The sequence below is a fragment of the Toxotes jaculatrix genome, chromosome 9 (genome assembly GCF_017976425.1).
Source record: "Toxotes jaculatrix isolate fToxJac2 chromosome 9, fToxJac2.pri, whole genome shotgun sequence".
Taxonomy (NCBI): Eukaryota; Metazoa; Chordata; class Actinopteri; family Toxotidae; genus Toxotes; species Toxotes jaculatrix.
Genome location: NC_054402.1, coordinates 10,873,664 through 10,900,657, shown reverse-complemented (window position 1 = coordinate 10,900,657; position 26,994 = coordinate 10,873,664). Strand labels below are relative to the sequence as shown.

Below are 26,994 nucleotides of genomic sequence, written 5' to 3'. Positions count from 1 at the left end.
TTCGGCCAAAAAAAGTCAAAATTTTTTTTGAACTCAAAATGCCATAAAAAATGTCATAGTATAGTAAGGCATTTTTTGCGGCCAAAAAAAGTCAAAAAAATGTTTTGACCTCAAAATGTCATAAAAAACGTCATAGTTTAGTAAGGCGTCAAAATCGGACAAAAAAAGTCAAATTTTTTTTTCACCTCAAAATGTCATAAAAAACGTCATAGTATAGTAAGGCGTCAAAATCGGACAAAAAAAGTCAAAAATTTTTCTGACCTCAAAATGTCATAAAAAACGTCACAGTATAGTAAGGCGTTTTTTTCGGACAAAAAAAGTCAAAAATTTTTTAGACCTCAAAATGTCATAAAAAACGTCATAGTATAGTAAGGCGTTTTTTTCAGCCAAAAAAAGTCAAAAAAATTTTTGACCTCAAAATGCCATAAAAAACGTCATAGTATAGTAAGGCGTCAAAATCGGACAAAAAAAGTCAAAAAAAATTTTCACCTCAAAATGTCATAAAAAACGTCATAGTATAGTAAGGCGTCAAAATCGGACAAAAAAAGTCAAAATTTTTTTTCACCTCAAAATGTCATAAAAAACGTCATAGTATAGTAAGGCGTCAAAATCGGACAAAAAAGTCACAATTTTTTTTCACCTCAAAATGTCATAAAAAACGTCATAGTATAGTAAATCGGACAAAAAAAGTCAAAATTTTTTTCACCTCAAAATGTCATAAAAAACGTCATAGTATAGTAAGGCGTCAAAATCGGACAAAAAAAGTCAAAATTTTTTTTCACCTCAAAATGTCATAAAAAACGTCATAGTATAGTAAGGCGTCAAAATCGGACAAAAAAAGTCAAAAATTTTTTTCACCTCAAAATGTCATAAAAAACGTCATAGTATAGTAAGGCGTTTTTTTCGGCCAAAAAAAGTCAAATTTTTTTTTGACCTCAAAATGTCATAAAAAACGTCATAGTATAGTAAGGCGTCAAAATCGGACAAAAAAATTCAAAACATTTTTTGACCTCAAAATGTCATAAAAAACGTCATAGTATAGTAAGGCGTTTTTTTCGGCCAAAAAAAGTCAAAATTTTTTTTGACCTCAAAATGTCATAAAAAACGTCATAGTATAGTAAGGCGTCAAAATCGGACAAAAAAAGTCAAAAAATTTTTTGACCTCAAAATGTCATAAAAAACGTCATAGTATAGTAAGGCGTCAAAATCGGACAAAAAAAGTCAAAAAAATTTTTCACCTCAAAATGTCATAAAAAACGTCATAGTATAGTAAGGCGTTTTTTTCGGCCAAAAAAAGTCAAAATTTTTTTTGACCTCAAAATGCCATAAAAAACGTCATAGTATAGTAAGGCGTTTTTTTCGGCCAAAAAAAGTCAAAATTTTTTTTGACCTCAAAATGCCATAAAAAATGTCATAGTATAGTAAGGCGTTTTTTTCGGCCAAAAAAAGTCAAAATTTTTTTTCACCTCAAAATGTCATAAAAAACGTCATAGTATAGTAAGGCGTCAAAATCGGACAAAAAAAGTCAAAAAAAAATTTTCACCTCAAAATGTCATAAAAAAACGTCATAGTATAGTAAGGCGTTTTTTTCAGCCAAAAAAAGTCAAAGTTTTTTTTGACCTCAAAATGTCATAAAAAACGTCATAGTATAGTAAGGCGTTTTTTTCGGCCAAAAAAAGTCAAATTTTTTTTTTATCTCAAAATGTCATAAAAAACGTCATAGTATAGAAAGGCGTCAAAATCGGACAAAAAAAGTCAAAATTTTTTTTCACCTCAAAATGTCATAAAAAACGTCATAGTATAGTAAGGCGTCAAAATCGGACAAAAAAAGTCAAATTTTTTTTTCACCTCAAAATGTCATAAAAAACGTCATAGTATAGTAAGGCGTCAAAATCGGACAAAAAAAGTCAAATTTTTTTTTCACCTCAAAATGTCATAAAAAACGTCATAGTATAGTAAGGCGTTTTTTTTCAGCCAAAAAAAGTCAAAATTTTTTTTGACCTCAAAATGCCATAAAAAACGTCATAGTATAGTAAGGCGTTTTTTTCGGCCAAAAAAAGTCAAAATTTTTTTTGACCTCAAAATGTCATAAAAAACGTCATAGTATAGTAAGGCGTTTTTTTCAGCCAAAAAAAGTCAAAAATTTTTTTCACCTCAAAATGTCATAAAAAGCGTCATAGTATGGTAAGGCGTCAAAATCGGACAAAAAAAGTCACAATTTTTTTTCACCTCAAAATGTCATAAAAAACGTCATAGTATAGTAAGGCGTTTTTTTCAGCCAAAAAAAGTCAAAAAATTTTTTGACCTCAAAATGCCATAAAAAATGTCACAGTATAGTAAGGCGTTTTTTTCAGCCAAAAAAAGTCAAAATTTTTTTCACCTCAAAATGTCATAAAAAACGTCATAGTATAGTAAGGCGTCAAAATCGGACAAAAAAATTCAAAAAAATTTTTGACCTCAAAATGTCATAAAAAACGTCATAGTATAGTAAGGCGTTTTTTTCAGCCAAAAAAAGTCAAAGTTTTTTTTGACCTCAAAATGTCATAAAAAACGTCATAGTATAGTAAGGCGTCAAAATCGGACAAAAAAAGTCAAAATTTTTTTTGACCTCAAAATGTCATAAAAAACGTCATAGTATAGTAAGGCGTCAAAATCGGACAAAAAAAGTCAAATTTTTTTTTTATCTCAAAATGTCATAAAAAACGTCATAGTATAGTAAGGCGTCAAAATCGGACAAAAAAAGTCAAATTTTTTTTTCACCTCAAAATATCATAAAAAACGTCATAGTATAGTATGGCGTTTTTTTTCAGCCAAAAAAAGTCAAAAAATTTTTTGACCTCAAAATGTCATAAAAAACGTCATAGTATAGTAAGGCGTTTTTTTTCGGACAAAAAAAGTCAAAAATTTTTTTGACCTCAAAATGTCATAAAAAACGTCATAGTATAGTAAGGCGTCAAAATCGGACAAAAAAAGTCAAAAAAATTTTGACCTCAAAATGTCATAAAAAACGTCATATTATAGTAAGGCGTTTTTTTCAGCCAAAAAAAGTCAAAGTTTTTTTTGACCTCAAAATGTCATAAAAAACGTCATAGTATAGTAAGGCGTCATTTTCGGCCAAAAAAAGTCAAAAATTTTTTTCACCTCAAAATATCATAAAAAAACGTCACAGTATAGTAAGGCGTTTTTTTCGGCCAAAAAAAGTCAAAATTTTTTTTGACCTCAAAATGCCATAAAAAATGTCATAGTATAGTACGGCATTTTTTTCAGCCAAAAAAAGTCAAAATTTTTTTTCACCTCAAAATGTCATAAAAAACGTCATAGTATAGTAAGGCGTCAAAATCGGACAAAAAAAGTCAAAGTTTTTTTTGACCTCAAAATGTCATAAAAAACGTCATAGTATAGTAAGGCGTCAAAATCGGACAAAAAAAGTCAAAAAAATTTTTCACCTCAAAATGTCATAAAAAACGTCATAGTATAGTAAGGCGTCAAAATCGGACAAAAAAAGTCAAAAAAATTTTTTTCACCTCAAAATGTCATAAAAAACGTCATAGTATAGTAAGGCGTCAAAATCGGACAAAAAAAGTCAAAATTTTTTTTCACCTCAAAATGTCATAAAAAACGTCATAGTATAGTAAGGCGTCAAAATCGGACAAAAAAAGTCAAAATTTTTTTTCACCTCAAAATGTCATAAAAAAACGTCATAGTATAGTAAGGCGTCAAAATCGGGAAAAAAAAGTCAAAAAATTTTTTCACCTCAAAATGTCATGAAAAACGTCATAGTATAGTAAGGCGTCAAAATCGGACAAAAAAGTCACAATTTTTTTTCACCTCAAAATGTCATAAAAAACGTCATAGTATAGAAAATCGGACAAAAAAAGTCAAAATTTTTTTTCACCTCAAAATGTCATAAAAAACGTCATAGTATAGTAAGGCGTCAAAATCGGACAAAAAAAGTCAAAATTTTTTTTCACCTCAAAATGTCATAAAAAAACGTCATAGTATAGTAAGGCGTCAAAATCGGGAAAAAAAAGTCAAAAAATTTTTTCACCTCAAAATGTCATGAAAAACGTCATAGTATAGTAAGGCGTCAAAATCGGACAAAAAAGTCACAATTTTTTTTCACCTCAAAATGTCATAAAAAACGTCATAGTATAGTAAATCGGACAAAAAAAGTCAAAAATTTTTTTCACCTCAAAATGTCATAAAAAACGTCATAGTATAGTAAGGCGTCAAAATCGGCCAAAAAAAGCCAAATTTTTTTTTGACCTCAAAATGTCATAAAAAACGTCATAGTATAGTAAGGCGTCAAAATCGGACAAAAAAAGTCAAATTTTTTTTTTATCTCAAAATGTCATAAAAAACGTCATAGTATAGTAAGGCGTCAAAATCGGACAAAAAAAGTCAAATTTTTTTTTCACCTCAAAATATCATAAAAAACGTCATAGTATAGTATGGCGTTTTTTTTCAGCCAAAAAAAGTCAAAAAATTTTTTGACCTCAAAATGTCATAAAAAATGTCATAGTATAGTAAGGCGTTTTTTTTCGGACAAAAAAAGTCAAAAATTTTTTTCACCTCAAAATGTCATAAAAAACGTCATAGTATAGTAAGGCGTCAAAATCGGACAAAAAAAGTCAAAAAAATTTTGACCTCAAAATGTCATAAAAAACGTCATAGTATAGTAAGGCGTCATTTTCGGCCAAAAAAAGTCAAAAATTTTTTTCACCTCAAAATGCCATAAAAAATGTCATAGTATAGTACGGCATTTTTTTCAGCCAAAAAAAGTCAAAAATTTTTTTCACCTCAAAATGTCATAAAAAACGTCATAGTATAGTAAGGCGTCAAAATCGGACAAAAAAAGTCAAAGTTTTTTTTGACCTCAAAATGTCATAAAAAACGTCATAGTATAGTAAGGCGTCAAAATCGGACCAAAAAAGTCAAAAAAAATTTTCACCTCAAAATGTCATAAAAAACGTCATAGTATAGTAAGGCGTCAAAATCGGACAAAAAAAGTCAAAAAAATTTTTGACCTCAAAATGTCATAAAAAACGTCATAGTATAGTAAGGCGTCAAAATCGGACAAAAAAAGTCAAAATTTTTTTTCACCTCAAAATGTCATAAAAAACGTCATAGTATAGTAAGGCGTCAAAATCGGACAAAAAAAGTCAAAATTTTTTTTCACCTCAAAATGTCATAAAAAAACGTCATAGTATAGCAAGGCGTCAAAATCGGGAAAAAAAAGTCAAAAAATTTTTTCACCTCAAAATGTCATGAAAAACGTCATAGTATAGTAAGGCGTCAAAATCGGACAAAAAAGTCACAATTTTTTTTCACCTCAAAATGTCATAAAAAACGTCATAGTATAGTAAATCGGACAAAAAAAGTCAAAATTTTTTTTCACCTCAAAATGTCATAAAAAACGTCATAGTATAGTAAGGCGTCAAAATCGGACAAAAAAAGTCAAAAATTTTTTTCACCTCAAAATCTCATAAAAAACGTCATAGTATAGTAAGGCGTTTTTTTCAGCCAAAAAAAGTCAAAGTTTTTTTTGACCTCAAAATGTCATAAAAAACGTCATAGTATAGTAAGGCGTCAAAATCGGACAAAAAAAGTCAAAAATTTTTTTCACCTCAAAATGTCATAAAAAACGTCATAGTATAGTAAGGCGTCAAAATCGGACAAAAAAAGTCAAATTTTTTTTTCAAATCAAAATGTCATAAAAAACGTCATAGTATAGTAAGCCGTCAAAATCGGACAAAAAAAGTCAAAATTTTTTTTCACCTCAAAATGTCATGAAAAACGTCATAGTATAGTAAGGCGTCAAAATCGGACAAAAAAGTCACAATTTTTTTTCACCTCAAAATGTCATAAAAAACGTCATAGTATAGTAAATCGGACAAAAAAAGTCAAAATTTTTTTTCACCTCAAAATGTCATAAAAAACGTCATAGTATAGTAAGGCGTCAAAATCGGACAAAAAAAGTCAAAAATTTTTTTCACCTCAAAATCTCATAAAAAACGTCATAGTATAGTAAGGCGTTTTTTTCAGCCAAAAAAAGTCAAAGTTTTTTTTGACCTCAAAATGTCATAAAAAACGTCATAGTATAGTAAGGCGTCAAAATCGGACAAAAAAAGTCACAATTTTTTTTCACCTCAAAATGTCATAAAAAACGTCATAGTATAGTAAGGCGTCAAAATCGGACAAAAAAAGTCAAAACTTTTTTTCATCTCAAAATGTCATAAAAAACGTCATAGTATAGTAAGGCGTCAAAATCGGACAAAAAAAGTCAAATTTTTTTTCACCTCAAAATGTCATAAAAAACGTCATAGTATAGTAAGGCGTCAAAATCGGACAAAAAAAGTCAAAAAAAATTTTTCACCTCAAAATGTCATAAAAAACGTCATAGTATAGTAAGGCGTTTTTTTCAGCCAAAAAAAGTCAAAGTTTTTTTTGACCTCAAAATGTCATAAAAAACGTCATAGTATAGTAAGGCGTCAAAATCGGACAAAAAAAGTCAAAAATTTTTTTCACCTCAAAATGTCATAAAAAACGTCATAGTATAGTAAGGCGTCAAAATCGGACAAAAAAAAGTCAAAAAATTTTTTGACCTCAAAATGTCATAAAAAACGTCATAGTATAGTAAGGCGTCAAAATCGGACAAAAAAAGTCAAAAAAAATTTTTACCTCAAAATGTCATAAAAAAACGTCATAGTATAGTAAGGCGTCAAAATCGGACAAAAAAAGTCAAAAAATTTTTTCACCTCAAAATGTCATAAAAAACGTCATAGTATAGTAAGGCGTCAAAATCGGACAAAAAAAGTCAAAAAAATTTTTGACCTCAAAATGTCATAAAAAACGTCACAGTATAGTAAGGCGTTTTTTTCGGCCAAAAAAAGTCAAAATTTTTTTTGACCTCAAAATGTCATAAAAAACGTCATAGTATAGTAAGGCGTTTTTTTCGGCCAAAAAAAGTCAAAATTTTTTTTGAACTCAAAATGCCATAAAAAATGTCATAGTATAGTAAGGCGTTTTTTGCGGCCAAAAAAAGTCAAAAAAATGTTTTGACCTCAAAATGTCATAAAAAACGTCATAGTTTAGTAAGGCGTCAAAATCGGACAAAAAAAGTCAAATTTTTTTTTCACCTCAAAATGTCATAAAAAACGTCATAGTATAGTAAGGCGTCAAAATCGGACAAAAAAAGTCAAAAATTTTTCTGACCTCAAAATGTCATAAAAAACGTCACAGTATAGTAAGGCGTTTTTTTCGGACAAAAAAAGTCAAAAATTTTTTAGACCTCAAAATGTCATAAAAAACGTCATAGTATAGTAAGGCGTTTTTTTCAGCCAAAAAAAGTCAAAAAAATTTTTGACCTCAAAATGCCATAAAAAACGTCATAGTATAGTAAGGCGTCAAAATCGGACAAAAAAAGTCAAAAAAAATTTTCACCTCAAAATGTCATAAAAAACGTCATAGTATAGTAAGGCGTCAAAATCGGACAAAAAAAGTCAAAATTTTTTTTCACCTCAAAATGTCATAAAAAACGTCATAGTATAGTAAGGCGTCAAAATCGGACAAAAAAGTCACAATTTTTTTTCACCTCAAAATGTCATAAAAAACGTCATAGTATAGTAAATCGGACAAAAAAAGTCAAAATTTTTTTCACCTCAAAATGTCATAAAAAACGTCATAGTATAGTAAGGCGTCAAAATCGGACAAAAAAAGTCAAAATTTTTTTTCACCTCAAAATGTCATAAAAAACGTCATAGTATAGTAAGGCGTCAAAATCGGACAAAAAAAAGTCAAAAAATTTTTTGACCTCAAAATGTCATAAAAAACGTCATAGTATAGTAAGGCGTCAAAATCGGACAAAAAAAGTCAAAAATTTTTTTCACCTCAAAATGTCATAAAAAACGTCATAGTATAGTAAGGCGTCAAAATCGGACAAAAAAGTCACAATTTTTTTTCACCTCAAAATGTCATAAAAAACGTCATAGTATAGTAAATCGGACAAAAAAAGTCAAAATTTTTTTCACCTCAAAATGTCATAAAAAACGTCATAGTATAGTAAGGCGTCAAAATCGGACAAAAAAAGTCAAAAATTTTTTTCACCTCAAAATGTCATAAAAAACGTCATAGTATAGTAAGGCGTCAAAATCAGACAAAAAAAAGTCAAAAAATTTTTTGACCTCAAAATGTCATAAAAAACGTCATAGTATAGTAAGGCGTCAAAATCGGACAAAAAAAGTCAAAAATTTTTTTCACCTCAAAATGTCATAAAAAACGTCATAGTATAGTAAGGCGTCAAAATCGGACAAAAAAAAGTCAAAAAATTTTTTGACCTCAAAATGTCATAAAAAACGTCATAGTATAGTAAGGCGTCAAAATCGGACAAAAAAAGTCAAAAAAAATTTTTACCTCAAAATGTCATAAAAAAACGTCATAGTATAGTAAGGCGTCAAAATCGGACAAAAAAAGTCAAAAAATTTTTTCACCTCAAAATGTCATAAAAAACGTCATAGTATAGTAAGGCGTCAAAATCGGACAAAAAAAGTCAAAAAAATTTTTGACCTCAAAATGTCATAAAAAACGTCACAGTATAGTAAGGCGTTTTTTTCGGCCAAAAAAAGTCAAAATTTTTTTTGACCTCAAAATGTCATAAAAAACGTCATAGTATAGTAAGGCGTTTTTTTCGGCCAAAAAAAGTCAAAATTTTTTTTGAACTCAAAATGCCATAAAAAATGTCATAGTATAGTAAGGCATTTTTTGCGGCCAAAAAAAGTCAAAAAAATGTTTTGACCTCAAAATGTCATAAAAAACGTCATAGTTTAGTAAGGCGTCAAAATCGGACAAAAAAAGTCAAATTTTTTTTTCACCTCAAAATGTCATAAAAAACGTCATAGTATAGTAAGGCGTCAAAATCGGACAAAAAAAGTCAAAACTTTTTTTCATCTCAAAATGTCATAAAAAACGTCATAGTATAGTAAGGCGTCAAAATCGGACAAAAAAAGTCAAATTTTTTTTCACCTCAAAATGTCATAAAAAACGTCATAGTATAGTAAGGCGTCAAAATCGGACAAAAAAAGTCAAAAAAAATTTTTCACCTCAAAATGTCATAAAAAACGTCATAGTATAGTAAGGCGTTTTTTTCAGCCAAAAAAAGTCAAAGTTTTTTTTGACCTCAAAATGTCATAAAAAACGTCATAGTATAGTAAGACGTCAAAATCGGACAAAAAAAGTCACAATTTTTTTTCACCTCAAAATGTCATAAAAAACGTCATAGTATAGTAAGGCGTCAAAATCGGACAAAAAAAGTCAAAAATTTTTTTGACCTCAAAATGTCATAAAAAACGTCACAGTATAGTAAGGCGTTTTTTTCGGCCAAAAAAAGTCAAAATTTTTTTTGACCTCAAAATGCCATAAAAAACGTCATAGTATAGTAAGGCATTTTTTTCGGCCAAAAAAAGTCAAAATTTTTTTTCACCTCAAAATGTCATAAAAAACGTCATAGTATAGTAAGGCGTCAAAATCGGACAAAAAAAGTCAAAAAATTTTTTCACTTCAAAATGTCATAAAAATCGTCATAGTATAGTAAGGTGTCAAAATCGGCCAAAAAAAGTCAAATTTTTTTTTCACCTCAAAATGTCATAAAAAACGTCATAGTATAGTAAGGCGTCAAAATCGGACAAAAAAAGTCAAAAATTTTTTTCACCTCAAAATGTCATAAAAAACGTCATAGTATAGTAAGGCGTTTTTTTCGGCCAAAAAAAGTCAAATTTTTTTTTGACCTCAAAATGTCATAAAAAACGTCATAGTATAGTAAGGCGTCAAAATCGGACAAAAAAAGTCAAAACATTTTTTGACCTCAAAATGTCATAAAAAACGTCATAGTATAGTAAGGCGTTTTTTTCGGCCAAAAAAAGTCAAAATTTTTTTTGACCTCAAAATGTCATAAAAAACGTCATAGTATAGTAAGGCGTCAAAATCGGACAAAAAAAGTCAAAAAAATTTTTCACCTCAAAATGTCATAAAAAGCGTCATAGTATAGTAAGGCGTCAAAATCTGACAAAAAAAGTCAAAAAATTTTTTGACCTCAAAATGTCATAAAAAACGTCATAGTATAGAAAGGCGTCAAAATCGGACAAAAAAAGTCAAAAAAATTTTTCACCTCAAAATGTCATAAAAAACGTCATAGTATAGTAAGGCGTTTTTTTCGGCCAAAAAAAGTCAAAATTTTTTTTGACCTCAAAATGCCATAAAAAACGTCATAGTATAGTAAGGCGTTTTTTTCGGCCAAAAAAAGTCAAAATTTTTTTTCACCTCAAAATGTCATAAAAAACGTCATAGTATAGTAAGGCGTCAAAATCGAAAAAAAAAAGTCAAAAATTTTTTTGACCTCAAAATGTCATAAAAAATGTCATAGTATAGTAAGGCGTTTTTTTCGGCCAAAAAAAGTCAAAATTTTTTTTCACCTCAAAATGTCATAAAAAACGTCATAGTATAGTAAGGCGTCAAAATCGGACAAAAAAAGTCAAAAAAAATTTTTCACCTCAAAATGTCATAAAAAACGTCATAGTATAGTAAGGCGTTATTTTCAGCCAAAAAAAGTCAAAGTTTTTTTTGACCTCAAAATGTCATAAAAAACGTCATAGTATAGTAAGGCGTCAAAATCGGACAAAAAAAGTCACAATTTTTTTTCACCTCAAAATGTCATAAAAAACGTCATAGTATAGTAAGGCGTCAAAATCGGACAAAAAAAGTCAAAACTTTTTTTCACCTCAAAATGTCATAAAAAACGTCATAGTATAGTAAGGCGTCAAAATCGGACAAAAAAAGTCAAAAAATTTTTTCACCTCAAAATGTCATAAAAAACGTCATAGTATAGTAAGGCGTCAAAATCGGACAAAAAAAGTCAAAACATTTTTTCACCTCAAAATGTCATAAAAAACGTCATATTATAGTAAGGCGTTTTTTTCAGCCAAAAAAAGTCAAAGTTTTTTTTGACCTCAAAATGTCATAAAAAACGTCATAGTATAGTAAGGCGTCAAAATCGGACAAAAAAAGTCAAAAATTTTTTTCACCTCAAAATGTCATAAAAAACGTCACAGTATAGTAAGGCGTTTTTTTCGGCCAAAAAAAGTCAAAATTTTTTTTGACCTCAAAATGTCATAAAAAACGTCATAGTATAGTAAGGCATTTTTTTCGGCCAAAAAAAGTCAAAATTTTTTTTCACCTCAAAATGTCATAAAAAACGTCATAGTATAGTAAGGCGTCAAAATCGGACAAAAAAAGTCAAAAATTTTTTTCACCTCAAAATGTCATAAAAAACGTCATAGTATAGTAAGGCGTCAAAATCGGCCAAAAAAAGTCAAATTTTTTTTTCACCTCAAAATGTCATAAAAAACGTCATAGCATAGTAAGGCGTCAAAATCGGACAAAAAAAGTCAAAATTTTTTTTCACCTCAAAATGTCATAAAAAACGTCATAGTATAGTAAGGCGTTTTTTTCGGCCAAAAAAAGTCAAATTTTTTTTTTACCTCAAAATGTCATAAAAAACGTCATAGTATAGTAAGGCGTCAAAATCGGACAAAAAAAGTCAAAACATTTTTTGACCTCAAAATGTCATAAAAAACGTCATAGTATAGTAAGGCGTTTTTTTCGGCCAAAAAAAGTCAAAATTTTTTTTGACCTCAAAATGTCATAAAAAACGTCATAGTATAGTAAGGCGTCAAAATCGGACAAAAAAAGTCAAATTTTTTTTTTATCTCAAAATGTCATAAAAAACGTCATAGTATAGTAAGGCGTCAAAATCGGACAAAAAAAGTCAAATTTTTTTTTCACCTCAAAATATCATAAAAAAACGTCATAGTATAGTAAGGCGTTTTTTTTCAGCCAAAAAAAGTCAAAAAATTTTTTGACCTCAAAATGTCATAAAAAACGTCATAGTATAGTAAGGCGTTTTTTTTTCGGACAAAAAAAGTCAAAAATTTTTTTGACCTCAAAATGTCATAAAAAACGTCATAGTATAGTAAGGCGTCAAAATCGGACAAAAAAGTCACAATTTTTTTTCACCTCAAAATGTCATAAAAAATGTCATAGTATAGTAAGGCGTCAAAATCGGACAAAAAAAGTCAAAAAAATTTTTCACCTCAAAATGTCATAAAAAACGTCATAGTATAGTAAGGCGTCAAAATCGGACAAAAAAAGTCAAAAAAATTTTTGACCTCAAAATGTCATAAAAAACGTCATAGTATAGTAAGGCGTTTTTTTCAGCCAAAAAAAGTCAAAGTTTTTTTTTACCTCAAAATGTCATAAAAAACGTCATAGTATAGTAAGGCGTCAAAATCGGACAAAAAAAGTCAAAATTTTTTTTCACCTCAAAATGTCATAAAAAACGTCATAGTATAGTAAGGCGTCAAAATCGGACAAAAAAAGTCAAAAAAAATTTTCACCTCAAAATGTCATAAAAAACGTCATAGTATAGTAAGGCGTCAAAATCGGACAAAAAAAGTCAAAAAAATTTTTGACCTCAAAATGTCATAAAAAACGTCATAGTATAGTAAGGCGTTTTTTTCAGCCAAAAAAAGTCAAAGTTTTTTTTTACCTCAAAATGTCATAAAAAACGTCATAGTATAGTAAGGCGTCAAAATCGGACAAAAAAAGTCAAAATTTTTTTTCACCTCAAAATGTCATAAAAAACGTCATAGTATAGTAAGGCGTCAAAATCGGACAAAAAAAGTCAAAAATTTTTTTCCCCTCAAAATGTCATAAAAAACGTCATAGTATAGTAAGGCGTCAAAATCGGACAAAAAAAAGTCAAAATTTTTTTTCACCTCAAAATGTCATAAAAAACGTCATAGTATAGTAAGGCGTTTTTTTCGGCCAAAAAAAGTCAAATTTTTTTTTTACCTCAAAATGTCATAAAAAACGTCATAGTATAGTAAGGTGTCAAAATCGGCCAAAAAAAGTCAAAACATTTTTTGACCTCAAAATGTCATAAAAAACGTCATAGTATAGTAAGGCGTTTTTTTCGGACAAAAAAAGTCAAAACATTTTTTCACCTCAAAATGTCATAAAAAACGTCATAGTATAGTAAGGCGTCAAAATCGGACAAAAAAAGTCAAAATTTTTTTTCACCTCAAAATGTCATAAAAAACGTCACAGTATAGTAAGGCGTTTTTTTCGGGCAAAAAAAGTCAATTTTTTTTTTACCTCAAAATGTCATAAAAAAACGTCATAGTATAGTAAGGCGTCAAAATCGGACAAAAAAAGTCAAAAATTTTTTTGACCTCAAAATGTCATAAAAAACGTCATAGTATAGTAAGGCGTCAAAATCGGACAAAAAATGTTCAAAAATTTTTCTGACCTCAAAATGTCATAAAAAACGTCATAGTATAGTAAGACGTCAAAATCGGACAAAAAAAGTCAAAAAATTTTTGACCTCAAAATGTCATAAAAAACGTCATAGTATAGTAAGGCGTCAAAATCGGACAAAAAAAGTCAAAAAATTTTTTGACCTCAAAATGTCATAAAAAACGTCATAGCATAGTAAGGCGTCAAAATCGGACAAAAAAAGTCAAAAATTTTTCTGACCTCAAAATGTCATAAAAAACATCATAGTATAGTAAGGCGTTTTTTTTGGCCAAAAAAAGTCAAAATTTTTTTTTAACTCAAAATGTCATAAAAAATGTCATAGTATAGTAAGCCGTTTTTTTTGGCCAAAAAAAGTCAAAATTTGTTTGACCTCAAAATGTCATAAAAAACGTCATAGTATAGTAAGGCGTTTTTTTCGGCCAAAAAAAGTCAAAAATTTTTTTCACCTCAAAATGTCATAAAAAACGTCATAGTATAGTAAGGCGTTTTTTTCGGCCAAAAAAAGTCAAAATTTTTTTTCACCTCAAAATGTCATAAAAAACGTCATAGTATAGTAAGGCGTTTTTTTCGGCCAAAAAAAGTCAAATTTTTTTTTGACCTCAAAATGTCATAAAAAATGTCATAGTATAGTAAGGCGTCAAAATCGGACAAAAAAAGTCAAAACATTTTTTGACCTCAAAATGTCATAAAAAACGTCATAGTATAGTAAGGCGTTTTTTTCGGACAAAAAAAGTCAAATTTTTTTTTGACCTCAAAATGTCATAAAAAACGTCATAGTATAGTAAGGCGTCAAAATCGGACAAAAAAAGTCAAAAAATTTTTTCACCTCAAAATGTCATAAAAAACGTCATAGTATAGTAAGGTGTCAAAATCGGACAAAAAAAGTCAAAATTTTTTTTGACCTCAAAATGTCATAAAAAACGTCATAGTATAGTAAGCCGTTTTTTTCGGCCAAAAAAAGTCAAATTTTTTTTTTTACCTCAAAATGTCATAAAAAACGTCATAGTATAGTAAGGCGTTTTTTTCTGCCAAAAAAAGTCAAAATTTTTTTTCACCTCAAAATGCCATAAAAAACGCCATAGTATAGTAAGGCGTCAAAATCGGACAAAAAAAGTCAAAAAATTTTTTCACCTCAAAATGTCATAAAAAACGTCATAGTATAGTAAGGCGTTTTTTTCGGCCAAAAAAAAGTCAAATTTTATTTTGACCTCAAAATGTCATAAAAAACGTCATAGTAAGGTAAGGCATCAAAATCACCAAGAAAACCACTAACCAGCTCATTGCCTCCTAGTGAGTACCACTCAGGTCGAGCAAGTAATTAAGTAAGTAAATAAATAAATAAATCTTTCATACAAATAAATCTTAAAGAAGTATGCTAATACTTCTTGTTGCTGTTTAAGTCCATTACAGCTGTGCTGCAGCTAAATTCATTAAAAATACACACATGATAAATCCTTATTAATCCTTACTATTTTTCTGTCTTTAGAGAAGATGACTATCTGCTAAAACTGATGGGCTGAACTTGTGCAGACTAGTCTTAGCAGCAGGGCACCATTTCACAGGAAATAATGTATTTCTTTCTCTCTCTCTCTGTGTGTGTGTGTGTGTGTGCGCGCAGTAGATCAACTAGATCAAAGTCCTTGGAAACTGGCCCAGTGTGGACTTTCCCAGTGGCTGTAAGCCATCAGTGTTCAGGTCAAGTCAACAGTGATGGGCACAGCCAGAAAAGGTAACACCTGCTTAATCCTGCACACTCCCAACAGCAGCACATGAAGTAACCAGGTGCACAGATGGAAGAGAATGATATAATTGCTCATCTGTCACCATTGCTGTGACAGCACTTCTTTTGTCATTTGTATACTGCTCAGTAAAAACAGGTTTATGAGTGTGATAGTGCAATAAATGTGATGACAAACACTAGAGATGAAACAAATAGTTCACTAATAAAATTATATCAATCAGCAGCAATTTTCCAAATTTGGCAATACAGGTAAAGATGGGGCTAATGTTATTACTTTATAAACTGTAGGGTAGCTTGTGAAATCCCCCCTCAGTAAAACCTTATCTTAATCTACAATAATACATCATAATTTATTTATTGATTATATTTTGTATTATTATTAGTCTGATTCTGCAAAGTAACTGGAGTCATCAAATAAATGTAGTGAAGTAAAAAGTACAGTATTTTCCTGTAATGTAGAGGAGAAGAAGTGTAAAGTACAAATACATTTAAGGGGATATGCTCAAAATTTGCTCACAAATCTTAGTTTGGAATTGGGCAATGGAAACATCTGACATTTTGAAATTAAATTTCGAAAAATAGTGGTCTTACTTTCCCAGTATGTCTCAATCTGTAAAAAATTCTAAATTGGCATACAAGTTTCCCAAAAAACATGTGGTGTTACAAAAGACTTGGTGACTCAGCAGGGATGACACAAACTGAAGGGGAAAGGAGAAATAGATTTGTTTCTCAGCCTGCATTACTGTAAGGTGTGACAGGCACATCTTCGAGAACAAAAACACATTAATGCTTTTGTGAGGTCAAGACAGCGACTATATGACCCCCAAGGTGTGCAAAAGCCATAAACAAAGGACACTTTTCATCCTGAGCGTTTCTCTTCCGACACTGAAGACATTTAATCATAAAACCATCTTCTACATGCAGTTGTTGCCAAGATTCATTGTTTTTAATAACTGAGCAAGGTTAGGAATGTATGTAGGCAGGCAGATAAAGATAGGTCACATTCCTAAGTGTCTTCACCTTTTTTGTTTTTTTCCTCTTTGAAATCTTCAGTTTCTTCTGGCATTCATTTGACAAATCACCACAAAAGCAGCAGTCAGTTTCAGAGGAAGCAATGACAGGACAAAAATAACACACTGACCTTTTATTTTTTTCTTTGAAATATTTACACTTCAGTGCCACAGCAAAGGAGGTGGAGTTGGACATGTTGACAGAGTGAAACTGCTGAACAAAAGAAACTGACACAAATAGAACTATGAATACACGCAGGACTGGTTTCTATTGCATTTTAAGTAGATTAAATATTAAACAAGCCAGCTGGTATGAGGTCAACAACAACAGAGGGTAAGTTTATGTGTTGTAAAACTCGAAACAAGTCAGCTTGTTTTCAAGTAAACAAAACAGATGTAACAAAAACATTACACAACAGGTATTTCATTCTTACCTCACCAACCATTTACTACAACAGACAGCATTTATGGAGCGGTTTCTACTGTTCCCCAGTTAACCAGAGAAGGTCATGAATTCTCTTTTTAAGCTCCTCTTGTATTGGAGGAATCACCTTCTTCTGACCTTAAGCCTTGAAATTAATGCTAGCAGCATTTATGGACAAATACTTAGGAATGTTAACCTGCTCCTGATTGCTATAGCCTTGACCAGCGAGGCTTTCAGGCAATGATAAAGTTACAGGGTTAAGGAGAGGGCAACAGAGCAGAGTTGTGAAACTAAACTACTCTACAAACACATTACAGAGTGCAAGCAGCTGGAGCAAAGGAATCATTTTGCTTCATCTTGGATTTGGGACAACGTCTGAATCCAGAGAGGTTAGTTAAGAAATAGGCTGGCATTCTGGGAAGTGCACATACTCTTTCTTGTGGAGAGTTATGAATTAGTGAGCTTTAGAGGTGCTGGAAGCCAGATTTAGTTACCTTTGAACAGATCCACGCTAGCTGTTTCGGCCTGCTTCCACCCTTTACGCTATGCTAAGTGTGCACTGGCTTAAGCTTCATATGTACCATGTAGACATGAGAGAGGTATCAGTCTTCTCATCTAGGGGACAGGAAAGCAAATAAGCATTTTCCCGAAATGTCAAACTATTCCTTTAAAGAAGACAGAGCGAGTGTGTTAATGACGCTGCATGAGCCTGACTGTCCCGCCCTCATAGCGTCTCTTCTTTCTTCACCTGAACCACGTTGGACAGGCTGTCCTGTGGCTCTGACTGCAGAGTCTGGTTCTCATTGACGAGCATGTTGAACTGCAAGTCACTAAACTGGGAAAAGTCCTGAGTGTATGAGCCAAAGTTCTGGTTAAAGTTCAAATCGATGTTGCCAATGGCGGAGCTGCCATCGTGTTCCTCCTCAAAGTTGCTGGGTATGCTGAGGCTCGAGTCGAAAATCGCTTCCCATAATTCAGGTGTTTCCATCAACTGATTAATGATGGCAGACTCATCGGTGCCATTGTTTGAGTCCTGGGCCGTGTTGTAACACGTTTCCACCAAAGCAGGGACCACAGGCTGGGCAGGACACAGCCTCTTGTCTGGAGACATCATGGTTTGAGGCTGCGGGAACTGGAAGGATGGCTCTAATGCAGAAACAGATTGTGTTACACAGAAAATAAATACCTGTGAGAAATACGTTGAAAGGTCAGTTATGGATCATGACGTGATTTTTGCTTTCTGAATCTGGATAGTATTTAAATCTTTGCAAACAATAATGGAAATTATTTCAATATTTTCTCGGTCATTACGAAATTTGGGCAATTCTGATGATAATGTATGAACGAAGTGTGTATCTGTGTGTGACAACAAAATCTTAATCATGTTAACATAAATCCAGAAACATACGCTCAGTTTACAGTGTATTAGGCACACTTAGCTAAAACAAATGCAGTCTAACACAACAACGCTGTAATCTATCATGAAGGTTATACTGTACAGTTTTTTTTTTGTTTTTTTTAAAACCGTTTTAGGAAGCTGTTGGTGCAGTTTGTGGTGCTGTTAAACTACATTCTTCAGAATGATCAGACAGTTGAATCAACGCCTCTCCAAAACATTTTTCAATAAAAAATTGAAAAAATTTTTAACTTTCATGAATATAGGATTTATTACAGGACTGTTGTGTAAATAATAAACTGACAACTGTAGTTGTATCCCTCTGCACAGTTAGATTCATTACTTGTAGCTTGGAAAATTACTTTTTACTAGTAGCTTGGAAGAACACTGGTGTAATTGATAAACCAGTGGCTTTGTTACATTTAGTTTTCCCAGCAAGTTGTAGTGCGAGTGAACATGCACAATGGGCCTATTTCATAGAAAGCGCAGGTGTAAACAGTAAAATTAGTCATAGCTGAAATCCTGTTTAGCTGCTTCAGTTTCAGGATCCTGGTACTGTGCTGGACTGCCTCGCTGTCACGGCTTACTGGGACTCTAAAAGCTGGGTAGTTCTCGACTAATTTTTGATTGTACTTGAAGTACAATTTAGAGGTACTTTACATGAGTATATTGATTTTCTGCTACTTTATACTCAGTAGTATATTCAGAAGCAAGTACTGTACTTACTCCACTACTCCAACTTGTTGGATAAATTCAGTTGCTTTGCAGATTAATGACAAAGAATATAATCAGCAAATAAATTATGATGTTATGATCGTCCATGTTAATAATAACACCTGTCCTTCATCCCATAATGTCAAAGGCCACTTGCCTAATTTAATCAGTTTACCTCCTGACTGTCTCTACATACCAGAAAAAGTAAACACAAATAAAGAAAATATCAAATCGAAAGTAAGAAACAGACGAGGTCCAAGTCGCACCTGTCAAACAAGGTTTCTCTCTGAAACCGATGTCTGACTTTATTGCAGTCTTCCGCTTCACGCCATATGGATCTGAAATGGGAAACAGTTCGAAAATACTTAAATTAGCCTCTTGGTATTGTTTCAGGCCAAAAATTATCTGCTGCTTCTGATTCTTAACATGCATTAAACCTTTTAGCTGCCATCTTGACCGATTTAAAATGATCACAGGCGTAAAATAACCCCAAAGACCAGACAGTTCAGTGTTGTACAGTCCTGACTGACCTGGGTTGTGTGGAAAGTACGTGAAGTTAACAGGCTCGCTCTCCATCTGGTCTGAGATGCGACGTAGGACGACACTGACTTCTACCTCCTCTGTGAGGTTCTGGTCCTGGTAGGGCGGAGTCTTGAACACGATAGCGATCTGCCGGTGCACGTCTGTCTGGGCAAACTCCCCATTCGCCTTCCACGACCCTCGTCTGAATCTGATCTCTATGTCATCTGTGAAATGGCGGCAAAGGGCAGAGCCATGTTAATCGAGGTAAACTACCTGAGAATTATCAGCAAAGTTGACACAAGAATATGTCATTTTCCAGGTATCATGAGCCACATGTCCACCCGCTGTATATTTTGTATTAGTTTATAATAAAAACTCCACTACCTCATAGTTTTCCTCTCACCTTTCTGCACTTTGTCACACAACATGTAGATCTCTGTCTTGCCGGTGCAGGGACCTCTGTACTGGTTCAAACATGTGATCTTCAGCTGTGATGTAGTCGTGGCCTCTGTGGAAGAAAGAAAGAAAAAAAACATGCAGCATGCGTAAGAATTAGGAAATACATATGTGATTCAGCTGGTTATATTGTGGTCAAGAGTTGTAAGTGCTTGTGCGTTTGGCAGTGTGTCTTACTCTTGTCATAGATCGTATTGGACACCACTGGGTTGAGACTGTCCTTTCTGCCGTCTTCCCACTCGAGATCACACTGGAAACACAAACGCACCGCATTCATGTCCAAGTCTTCAATGCCCTTTGAGTGACCAGCTGAAGGACGAAAAGACACAAATTCAGTTGATGGGAAAAGTCACTTTGAATTTTAACAGGGAGGAAAAAAGAAATGCATAGACATTTCTCATGAGTTGTGTGTGTGTGTGTGTGTGTGTGTGTGTGTGTGTGTGTGTGTGTGTGTGTGTGTGTGTGTGTGTGTGTGTGTGTGTGTGTGTGCGTGTGTGTTAGCATCCCACTCACTTTGAAAAGGGTCGATATTTTGGTTTCTCCTTTTCTGAAGTGAGAGGTCGAGCTCTTTCCTCCTCACACACTGGATACCAAGGTTAGCAAAACTGCAAGTTGAAACAAGTTATAAAATAAAAACACATTTTTCCTGGACATTTTGTATGTTCCAGTGTGAAGAAGAAGAAAAGGATTTAGGGTGAAATGCAAAAGCTAAAAAGACATGATGATATTAGACTCTAAGGTAAAGAAGAAACTCATTTAATACAAACTGTGTTGTTGGGAAGGAGAGAGATGAATAAGAGATGGATGCGCACCTGTGACGCCGGTTGTTGTGAGGGTTGAACGAGACCACACAGATTCCTGAACCGGGCGCGCAGTCTTTACCCACAAGGCAGTGGGGGTGAGGCCGGTGTGGGGGGTCTTTGGTCACCAAGGACACGGTAACTGTGACCCTCTTTATGTGGTCAATGGGACCCTGAATCTGAAAGAGGGAACAAGACCGGAAGATAAAAAGAGAGAAGTGGGAGGAAGACAGAAAAACGCAAAACAGTAAACACAGCCCCACAACTTAGGCACAACAAACATCCTGTTTCCACCTGACATTATGGCACTCACTGGCAAATCAATGCAAGTCTGAGAATTACTATGTAATGCTAAGATGCATTTTTACTTTAGGCTTGTTAAAATCTAATTTGTTACATCTGGGAAATATGGACAAGGAAAAACAACCAAACAGCATGCATTCCACCTTCAAACACAAAACATGGCATGCTAAGTGCTGCAGCATGGTGAAAATAATGATAAGGATCATTTCCCTTACACAGAAAAAAGAAGAACCATCGAATTAAAAAAAAAGCAAAGCCAGAAACTTCAATATGTTGAACATTAAAAAGTGCAGCAGATGTTGTCCGAAGAAAATTGCCAAGCTTGAAACCTGTTCCAGAGTAGGGCTGCGTCTAACAGCTGTTTTCATTGTTAAATTAATGCTGCTGATTATGTTCTCAATTAATTGTGTGGTCCATGAAATGTAAAAAAAGTTGTGCAAAAAAAGCCATCAGAGGTGAAAGTGTAAAACCCAAAGATGCTTCTTTTACTGTCAAATACAGCAGAGAAAAGCAGAACCAATCTGATCCAACTGAGTGTGTTATCACTGACCCGTTTGGACAGCCTTTTTAACCATTGTTTTCAAATGTGATCACTGGTGTTTGTGGTACCAATTTGATCAAGAAGAGTAAAAGCGAGGCAGTCATACAAGAAAAAAAAGCAAACCTAACTATTAAGCTTGAATAAATAAAAGTCAAATACAACTTGCAGAAATTCACCTATTTATTTTTCCATTAAAATCCTCCACACGATATCTTCCTCATTGAGTGATGGTGTTTGCACAAGGAGGAGATAAATGAGTAGGAGTGTTTGCTAATACGCCAGCAGAGGTTAAACCGCCTGTCTTCAACCACACTTGAGATGGGATTTGTGGGGACTTTCTAATTGACTCCAACAACCCACATCCCTCCAGCTCCACCCATCTACAATGTCTGAATAGGGGGTTTAAGTATACACATCAAACAAATTCAACTGTGGTTAAAACCTGCCGGAATCAGAGAGCTAGTAAACCCCCTTCTAGGTCAAAAACTAAAACCAAATTTAACTCAATAAAAGAGATCAACTTTGATGATGACTGTACCTCTATCGCAGGCTGAGTCTTGTTAGTGTCGGTGCTGGACACCCCCAGGATGCTGCCGGCTGAGCGTCCTTCACATTCATACCGAAACCTCATGCCTCTGTCCTTAGGCTCCTCTATCACCACCAGTCTGGGCTTCTCTAGAATCCGCTCCAGCATCTCTGTGTCGCCCCGGTTCTGAGAAGAAACGCCACCGGAGGTCCTGGAGGCCGACAAACCTTGACTGCGGCGAGAGGAACTGGCTGGAGAGGCGGTGGCCCGGGAGGGAGGAGCCGATGCCATCTCATTTGAATTGCTTGACCGCAGTGGGCGCTGAGGGAGGGTGCAGGTTGGATATGGAAAGAAAAATAACAACACAACCTTATTTACAACATGATTTAACCAGCTTCCACTGAGGCTGGAAACTTCTTTTGCAACGAACACCTGACTAAGACACCAGCAAGAAAAGATGCAGACAACACTAAAATTAGACAACAGACTAAGAACAAACTCAGCTAAGAAGAGAGTAGCACAGAGATACAACAGAAATAACAAATTCATTTATTTTGAGTTGAGTCGGTTTAATGAGTTGTTTAGAGCTAGAGCGGCTAGTTGAATGATGATTAGTCAATCAACAGAAAAACAGTCTGCAACTATTTTGATTACTAATTAATCGTTTCAGTCATTTGTCCAACAAAAATAATGAAAAAAAAAAAACATTTGCAGATTTTAGCTTCTCACCAAAGGATTTGCTGCTTTTTTCTTATATGATCATAATCATAATCATAATGGAGGAGTTTGGGGTTTCCTGGACTTTTGGTCAAACAAAACAAAACATCTGAAGATGTCACCTTAAGTTTGATATTTCATAGACATAGAAAACAAAGACAAAGAAAATTTGTTGCAGCCCAAGATTTGTTAGCTGTTCAACCAAAAAGACATTTGTCCTCCAAACATTTCCTTGAGGCCCAAAGAGGTAAAATTATCCCCTTTAACTGAGTAAAACATCTGAGTACTTCTTACAGGCATCTCTGTAGAATGTGAAAACATCAGCTCACAATCAGAGAAAAATGATCAATCGCAGTCATGTTTTTAAAGTATGTGGTAAAGAACCAGATGTTGGTCACCCATTTTAGCAGATGAGAGTTAGAGGTGAAGGTTCCTGCAGTGAAATTGAGCAAGAAATCTGAGTCACTGCATGTTTTGCCTTCATACATGTGCTTTGTATGCAGAGAGTTAACCATGTGCTCTCTGACTTTTCCGTTACACCACAGGCCATCAAGCTTTTCCGCTCCCACACAGACTTGTCTCTCTCTCTCTCTCTCTCTCTCTCTCTCTCTCTGTGCTGCTTTTGCTTTCTCTATCTGCACTTCTTACTATCATCAATCACAAATTTGTTTCCAGTAAGGCCTACAGTGGCCTCAGTGTAAAACAAATAGAAAATATCACAGAGACCCTTAAGTTTTAGTCTGTTTGTAGCATCAGTTTAACAAAAGATGAATGATCAAACCTGAGGGAACAAAGAGGCAAAGAAGTCGACTCCTTTCACACTTGTGTAGCAGTTAAATCAGGCTGAGGGCTCATAAAACCGTTGCTGCAGAGATCTGGATGATGCTTCTGCATGAGATCGTGTTTCACAATATCCTGTCGAACCACAGATGTCTGCTACCCTGTGTTAGCGTGTCAATCGGGGCATACCTGTTCGCCTTAAAAACACTGAAGCTAAACAAAAGCCTGGCAGCCTGAGCCAGCGTACAGGAAATAGGAAGTCAGTTAGACCTGACGTAGCGCAACCAATTGAAGAAGCAGTGTGGCGCGAAGAAGGCAACCTCTAACCCTCGGTGGGTTTGGCTAGTAAACAGAAAGGACGGCAAACTGAAAGTAGGAGTCAGATTACAGTTCTTCCGAGCCGACGCCGACCACACCCCCCCCCCCTTCCTCGCTCTCAGCCTCTTCCCACAGAAAAGCACGCTGGGGAGGTGTGGCAGCCTTTCACAGGCCACAAAGTCTCATAACTTTTTAACAAACTGTATTTGCACAATAAATAAATAGGTAAATAAATAAAAATATAGCAATCACGCATGTGCAGATCATTTGATAATAAAGTGTTAAAGCTGTTTTCTGGTGCCCTACATTATTTGTGCCTGCCTATGCAGGCTACAGTGCCAGCTCAGCCTTATCAGATTACAACACTTCTGATCTCCCTGGTGTCAGTAAACCACGTGCTTTATGGTAAGAGCCTGACCTACCTGGTTGCTTCACTATGCTCTGCACAACAACAAAAGACCCAACCATCAGTAGACTGCATGCTGCAGTTTATTCCACAAAAACTCAGAGGAATCCCAACAGAAGCCTCCTGTTGCTGAGCGTTAATATTAACAAGCTTTCAGCAGCAACACGGAGGCAGTATGTACAAAATAACTGACAGAGTCACACTGATATATGAACAATTGTACCTGTTTAGATCAATTACTCAGTACGTTTAACATACATTTAATATAATCAATGATAAAAGAAAAGACTAAAAATTACTTACATGTGCATGAATTTACTGAGGTATAACATTTCTGCCTGTACCTTCCAGTAATATATAAAAGTATTTATCACATAATTTTCTATGATGCTATGATGATATTATTCATTAGTCATTAAACACAATCTGGTCCTGGTTAAACTGCAAAAAAAAATGGATGGATATGAATTTCACATGCTCATAGGTCTGGAACAATTATTTGTTCCAGACAGTTTTTTGCACAAAAATTAAAAATTATTATTCATGTCCTGAAGATATCCTGTATTAAACTGTGTCTTGTGTCTTTCGCAACCTCCTGATACTCCCTTTTTTGCCCACAATTGGACACTTTCGCCTTCTTTTAGCACAAAACCCACACCTGAAAGAAAAACCTTTGTGTCGGCCTGTTGGGTGTCACCAACAAGCACGAAACCACTAACTGAGGGGGAAACCACAAAGCAACAGAAATGACAACACTGGTACAAATACACAACACTCTAAGAGCACACCCAAAGATGTTTCTGGGCCCACTCACCGGGGGTGCAGTGCCTCTTGCCACCAGCACGGGCTGGGATGACAGTGAGGAGCTCTGCATCCTGGGCAGCTGGTTGCGAGGTGCCATTTGGAGGAGATCAGAGGGTGGGGGACAAGGTCTAGGGAGGACACCTGACTGCTCACCATCCTGTGTGATGATTTCTTCAATGAGATCTGTATTTAAATAAATAAATAACAATAATAAAAAATATGACTAATGTTTGATTTTGGTGTGAAGTATGAAGTAGCATAAAATGGCAATACTTGGGTACAATTTCAAGGTAATTGTACTTTACTCAGTTTTACAGTTCTCGAGTAAATGTCCTTAGTTACTCTCCACCACTGTTGAATCCACCAGTAGAGTAGCTAAACTCTTTGCCATGGTTACCCGTGGTTAAATTTGATGCCTGGTACGTTGAGGCCTACTTTGAATGACACTTGCAAACCAAACAGAAACCTGTTTGTTGCAACTGTGGCATACGAAACAACAGTCATAACACATGCCAAGTGCAATTAGGGCTGAAATTGTTGATATTTGATTATCAACAAATTTTGACAATCAAGTAATTTGTAAGAGAAAAAAAGGTGAATATTTGCTTTCTCAAACTGAACATGACAGTGACTGAAGACCTCTAAGTTTTGAACTCCGATAGTCATAAATGCAAGCAATCTGCATATGCAAACTTGGGTTTTTGGGAATTGTGTCGGGAATTTTTAACTTTTTCCAGACATTTTATCGACTTGTACTATATCAAGCGAGAAAATAATGTGTACTGACTACAGAAAATAAGTTAGTTTAAGCTTTTAATGCAATGCATATCTTAAAATTACTGCTTAATATCGTTAAGTTGTCTGAAATGCTGTTTTTTTTTCCTGATTTGTTGATTGATTTAGTTCTGTACATCACAAACACGAGATACGGAAGCAGAAACACTAATGACAGTTTACTTCTGCTTCCTCACAAGGTCATCTGGAGTCATACTTCACAATAATGCCTTCCAGACCACACGGGAAAGACTCTCTTGAGCATGAATATAAAAGCAAAACGTGAGTTCATACTCACCGAAGTCTGACGGGCTTCGAGCTGCAGGACAAACAGAACAAACTGTCAGGGGACACAGTAAAACACAGCTGTGCGTGTAAATGTTGAACCTGCACAAAGCAGTAACAGCGAGAGTGTAGGAGCCGGGTAGGAATGCTTTATTCCCGGGAATGGGGTGTTGGCTCCTCTGCTCTGACAAATCACATGCCTGAGGATGATGTCAGCTCTCTCTCTTTCTCTCGCTCACGAACAAAACATGAAGATTAACACTTAAAAACCTACCAGGCATACTGCTGAAGATGTCCATGTCTTTCATCGCATGTAAAGACTCCTTAAAGACCATGAACTCCGACGTCGTGTCCTTGAATTCTTTCCGAACCGGATGGATAAAACTCCGGTGTTAAGTCAGTCTCTTCTCGGCCAAATCCTCTCTGTTGATTCAAAACAGCTCGAGTAAAGACTCGTCAGAAGAGCCATCCACTCTGAATGCTTGCACCTAGCCGTGAAAACGTGTTATACCCACTTCAGTGATGTATGTAACCTACTTTGCTTCAGTTCTGTGTTTCCGCAGCAGCCTCGGCTCTGATTGGCTGAGTCGGGGCGTGGAAATCCCCTCAGCATCACGTCACCTCTTCGACGGGAAAGCCCCCCCCCCTTCGGCAGAGTAGATACTCCTATGCAGTCCAGCCTTATTAAGCTAAACGCGGTTTTACTGATTTGAATACTCAACGTCTTCATCTCACAAGATCATCGTGGAAAAAAAAATCTAACCCCCCCCCTTTTTCCATTCGGTAATCTAACTAACCGCACGCATCGATGGTGTCTTTTTTTTGTTTTTACTCAGCTTCACTGTATATGCAAAATAATCTACAGCTATTTAAATTAACCTCCATCCCATCTCACACGCGTAGACACCACCCAGACACACCAGGGCAGCTTTTCCCAATCTGGATTTCTCCTGCTTGCATCATACTATCTTGCTGCGTCCTGTTTTTCCTACAAAAAGCGGAAGAAGCGGGAATTCCTAATTTTATCGTTAGTTATAGTTTCGAATCGGCACCAATAGCCCTTCCCCTGCACGTTCCGTGAATGCGGTTGGGGAGGGAAAAAAAAACAA

The 26,994-nt window shown here is 34.3% G+C and overlaps 1 protein-coding gene across 3 annotated transcripts; it reads right to left on the bottom strand.

Annotated features, from left to right (window-relative positions):
* Positions 1 to 16,238: 16,238 nt before the first annotated feature.
* Positions 16,239 to 26,508, bottom strand: relb (v-rel avian reticuloendotheliosis viral oncogene homolog B). Of its 3 annotated transcripts, XM_041047004.1 has the most exons (12): positions 26,423 to 26,508; positions 26,160 to 26,308; positions 25,899 to 25,919; positions 24,837 to 25,009; positions 21,814 to 22,122; positions 20,444 to 20,610; positions 20,145 to 20,236; positions 19,809 to 19,940; positions 19,579 to 19,683; positions 19,184 to 19,399; positions 18,920 to 18,991; positions 16,239 to 17,689 (listed from the first exon to the last, which is right to left on the bottom strand). In XM_041047004.1, the coding sequence occupies exons 2-12, from the start codon at positions 26,218 to 26,220 to the stop codon at positions 17,268 to 17,270; spliced, it is 1,770 nt and encodes a 589-aa protein (XP_040902938.1). In that variant the 5' UTR covers positions 26,221 to 26,308; positions 26,423 to 26,508; the 3' UTR covers positions 16,239 to 17,267. The 3 variants fall into 3 exon arrangements, with proteins under 3 accessions (XP_040902938.1, XP_040902937.1, XP_040902939.1); XM_041047003.1 differs by lacking the exon at positions 26,423 to 26,508 and having other exon boundaries at positions 26,160 to 26,392; XM_041047005.1 differs by lacking the exons at positions 24,837 to 25,009; positions 25,899 to 25,919; positions 26,160 to 26,308; positions 26,423 to 26,508 and adding an exon at positions 23,300 to 23,783.
* Positions 26,509 to 26,994: the final 486 nt, after the last annotated feature.

Bases quoted from the DNA above. Each gene is read 5' to 3' on its own strand.
- relb (XM_041047004.1), bottom strand. From the start codon at position 26,220: ATGGTCTTTAAGGAGTCTTTACATGCGATGAAAGACATGGACATCTTC. The intron at 25,920-26,159 runs GTAGGTTTTTAA...TTTGTCCTGCAG, and splicing joins CATCTTCAGCAGTATGCCTG to CTCGAAGCCCGTCAGACTTC. The intron at 19,400-19,578 runs GTGAGAGGAAAA...GCCATTTCACAG, and splicing joins GTGTGACAAAGTGCAGAAAG to ATGACATAGAGATCAGATTC.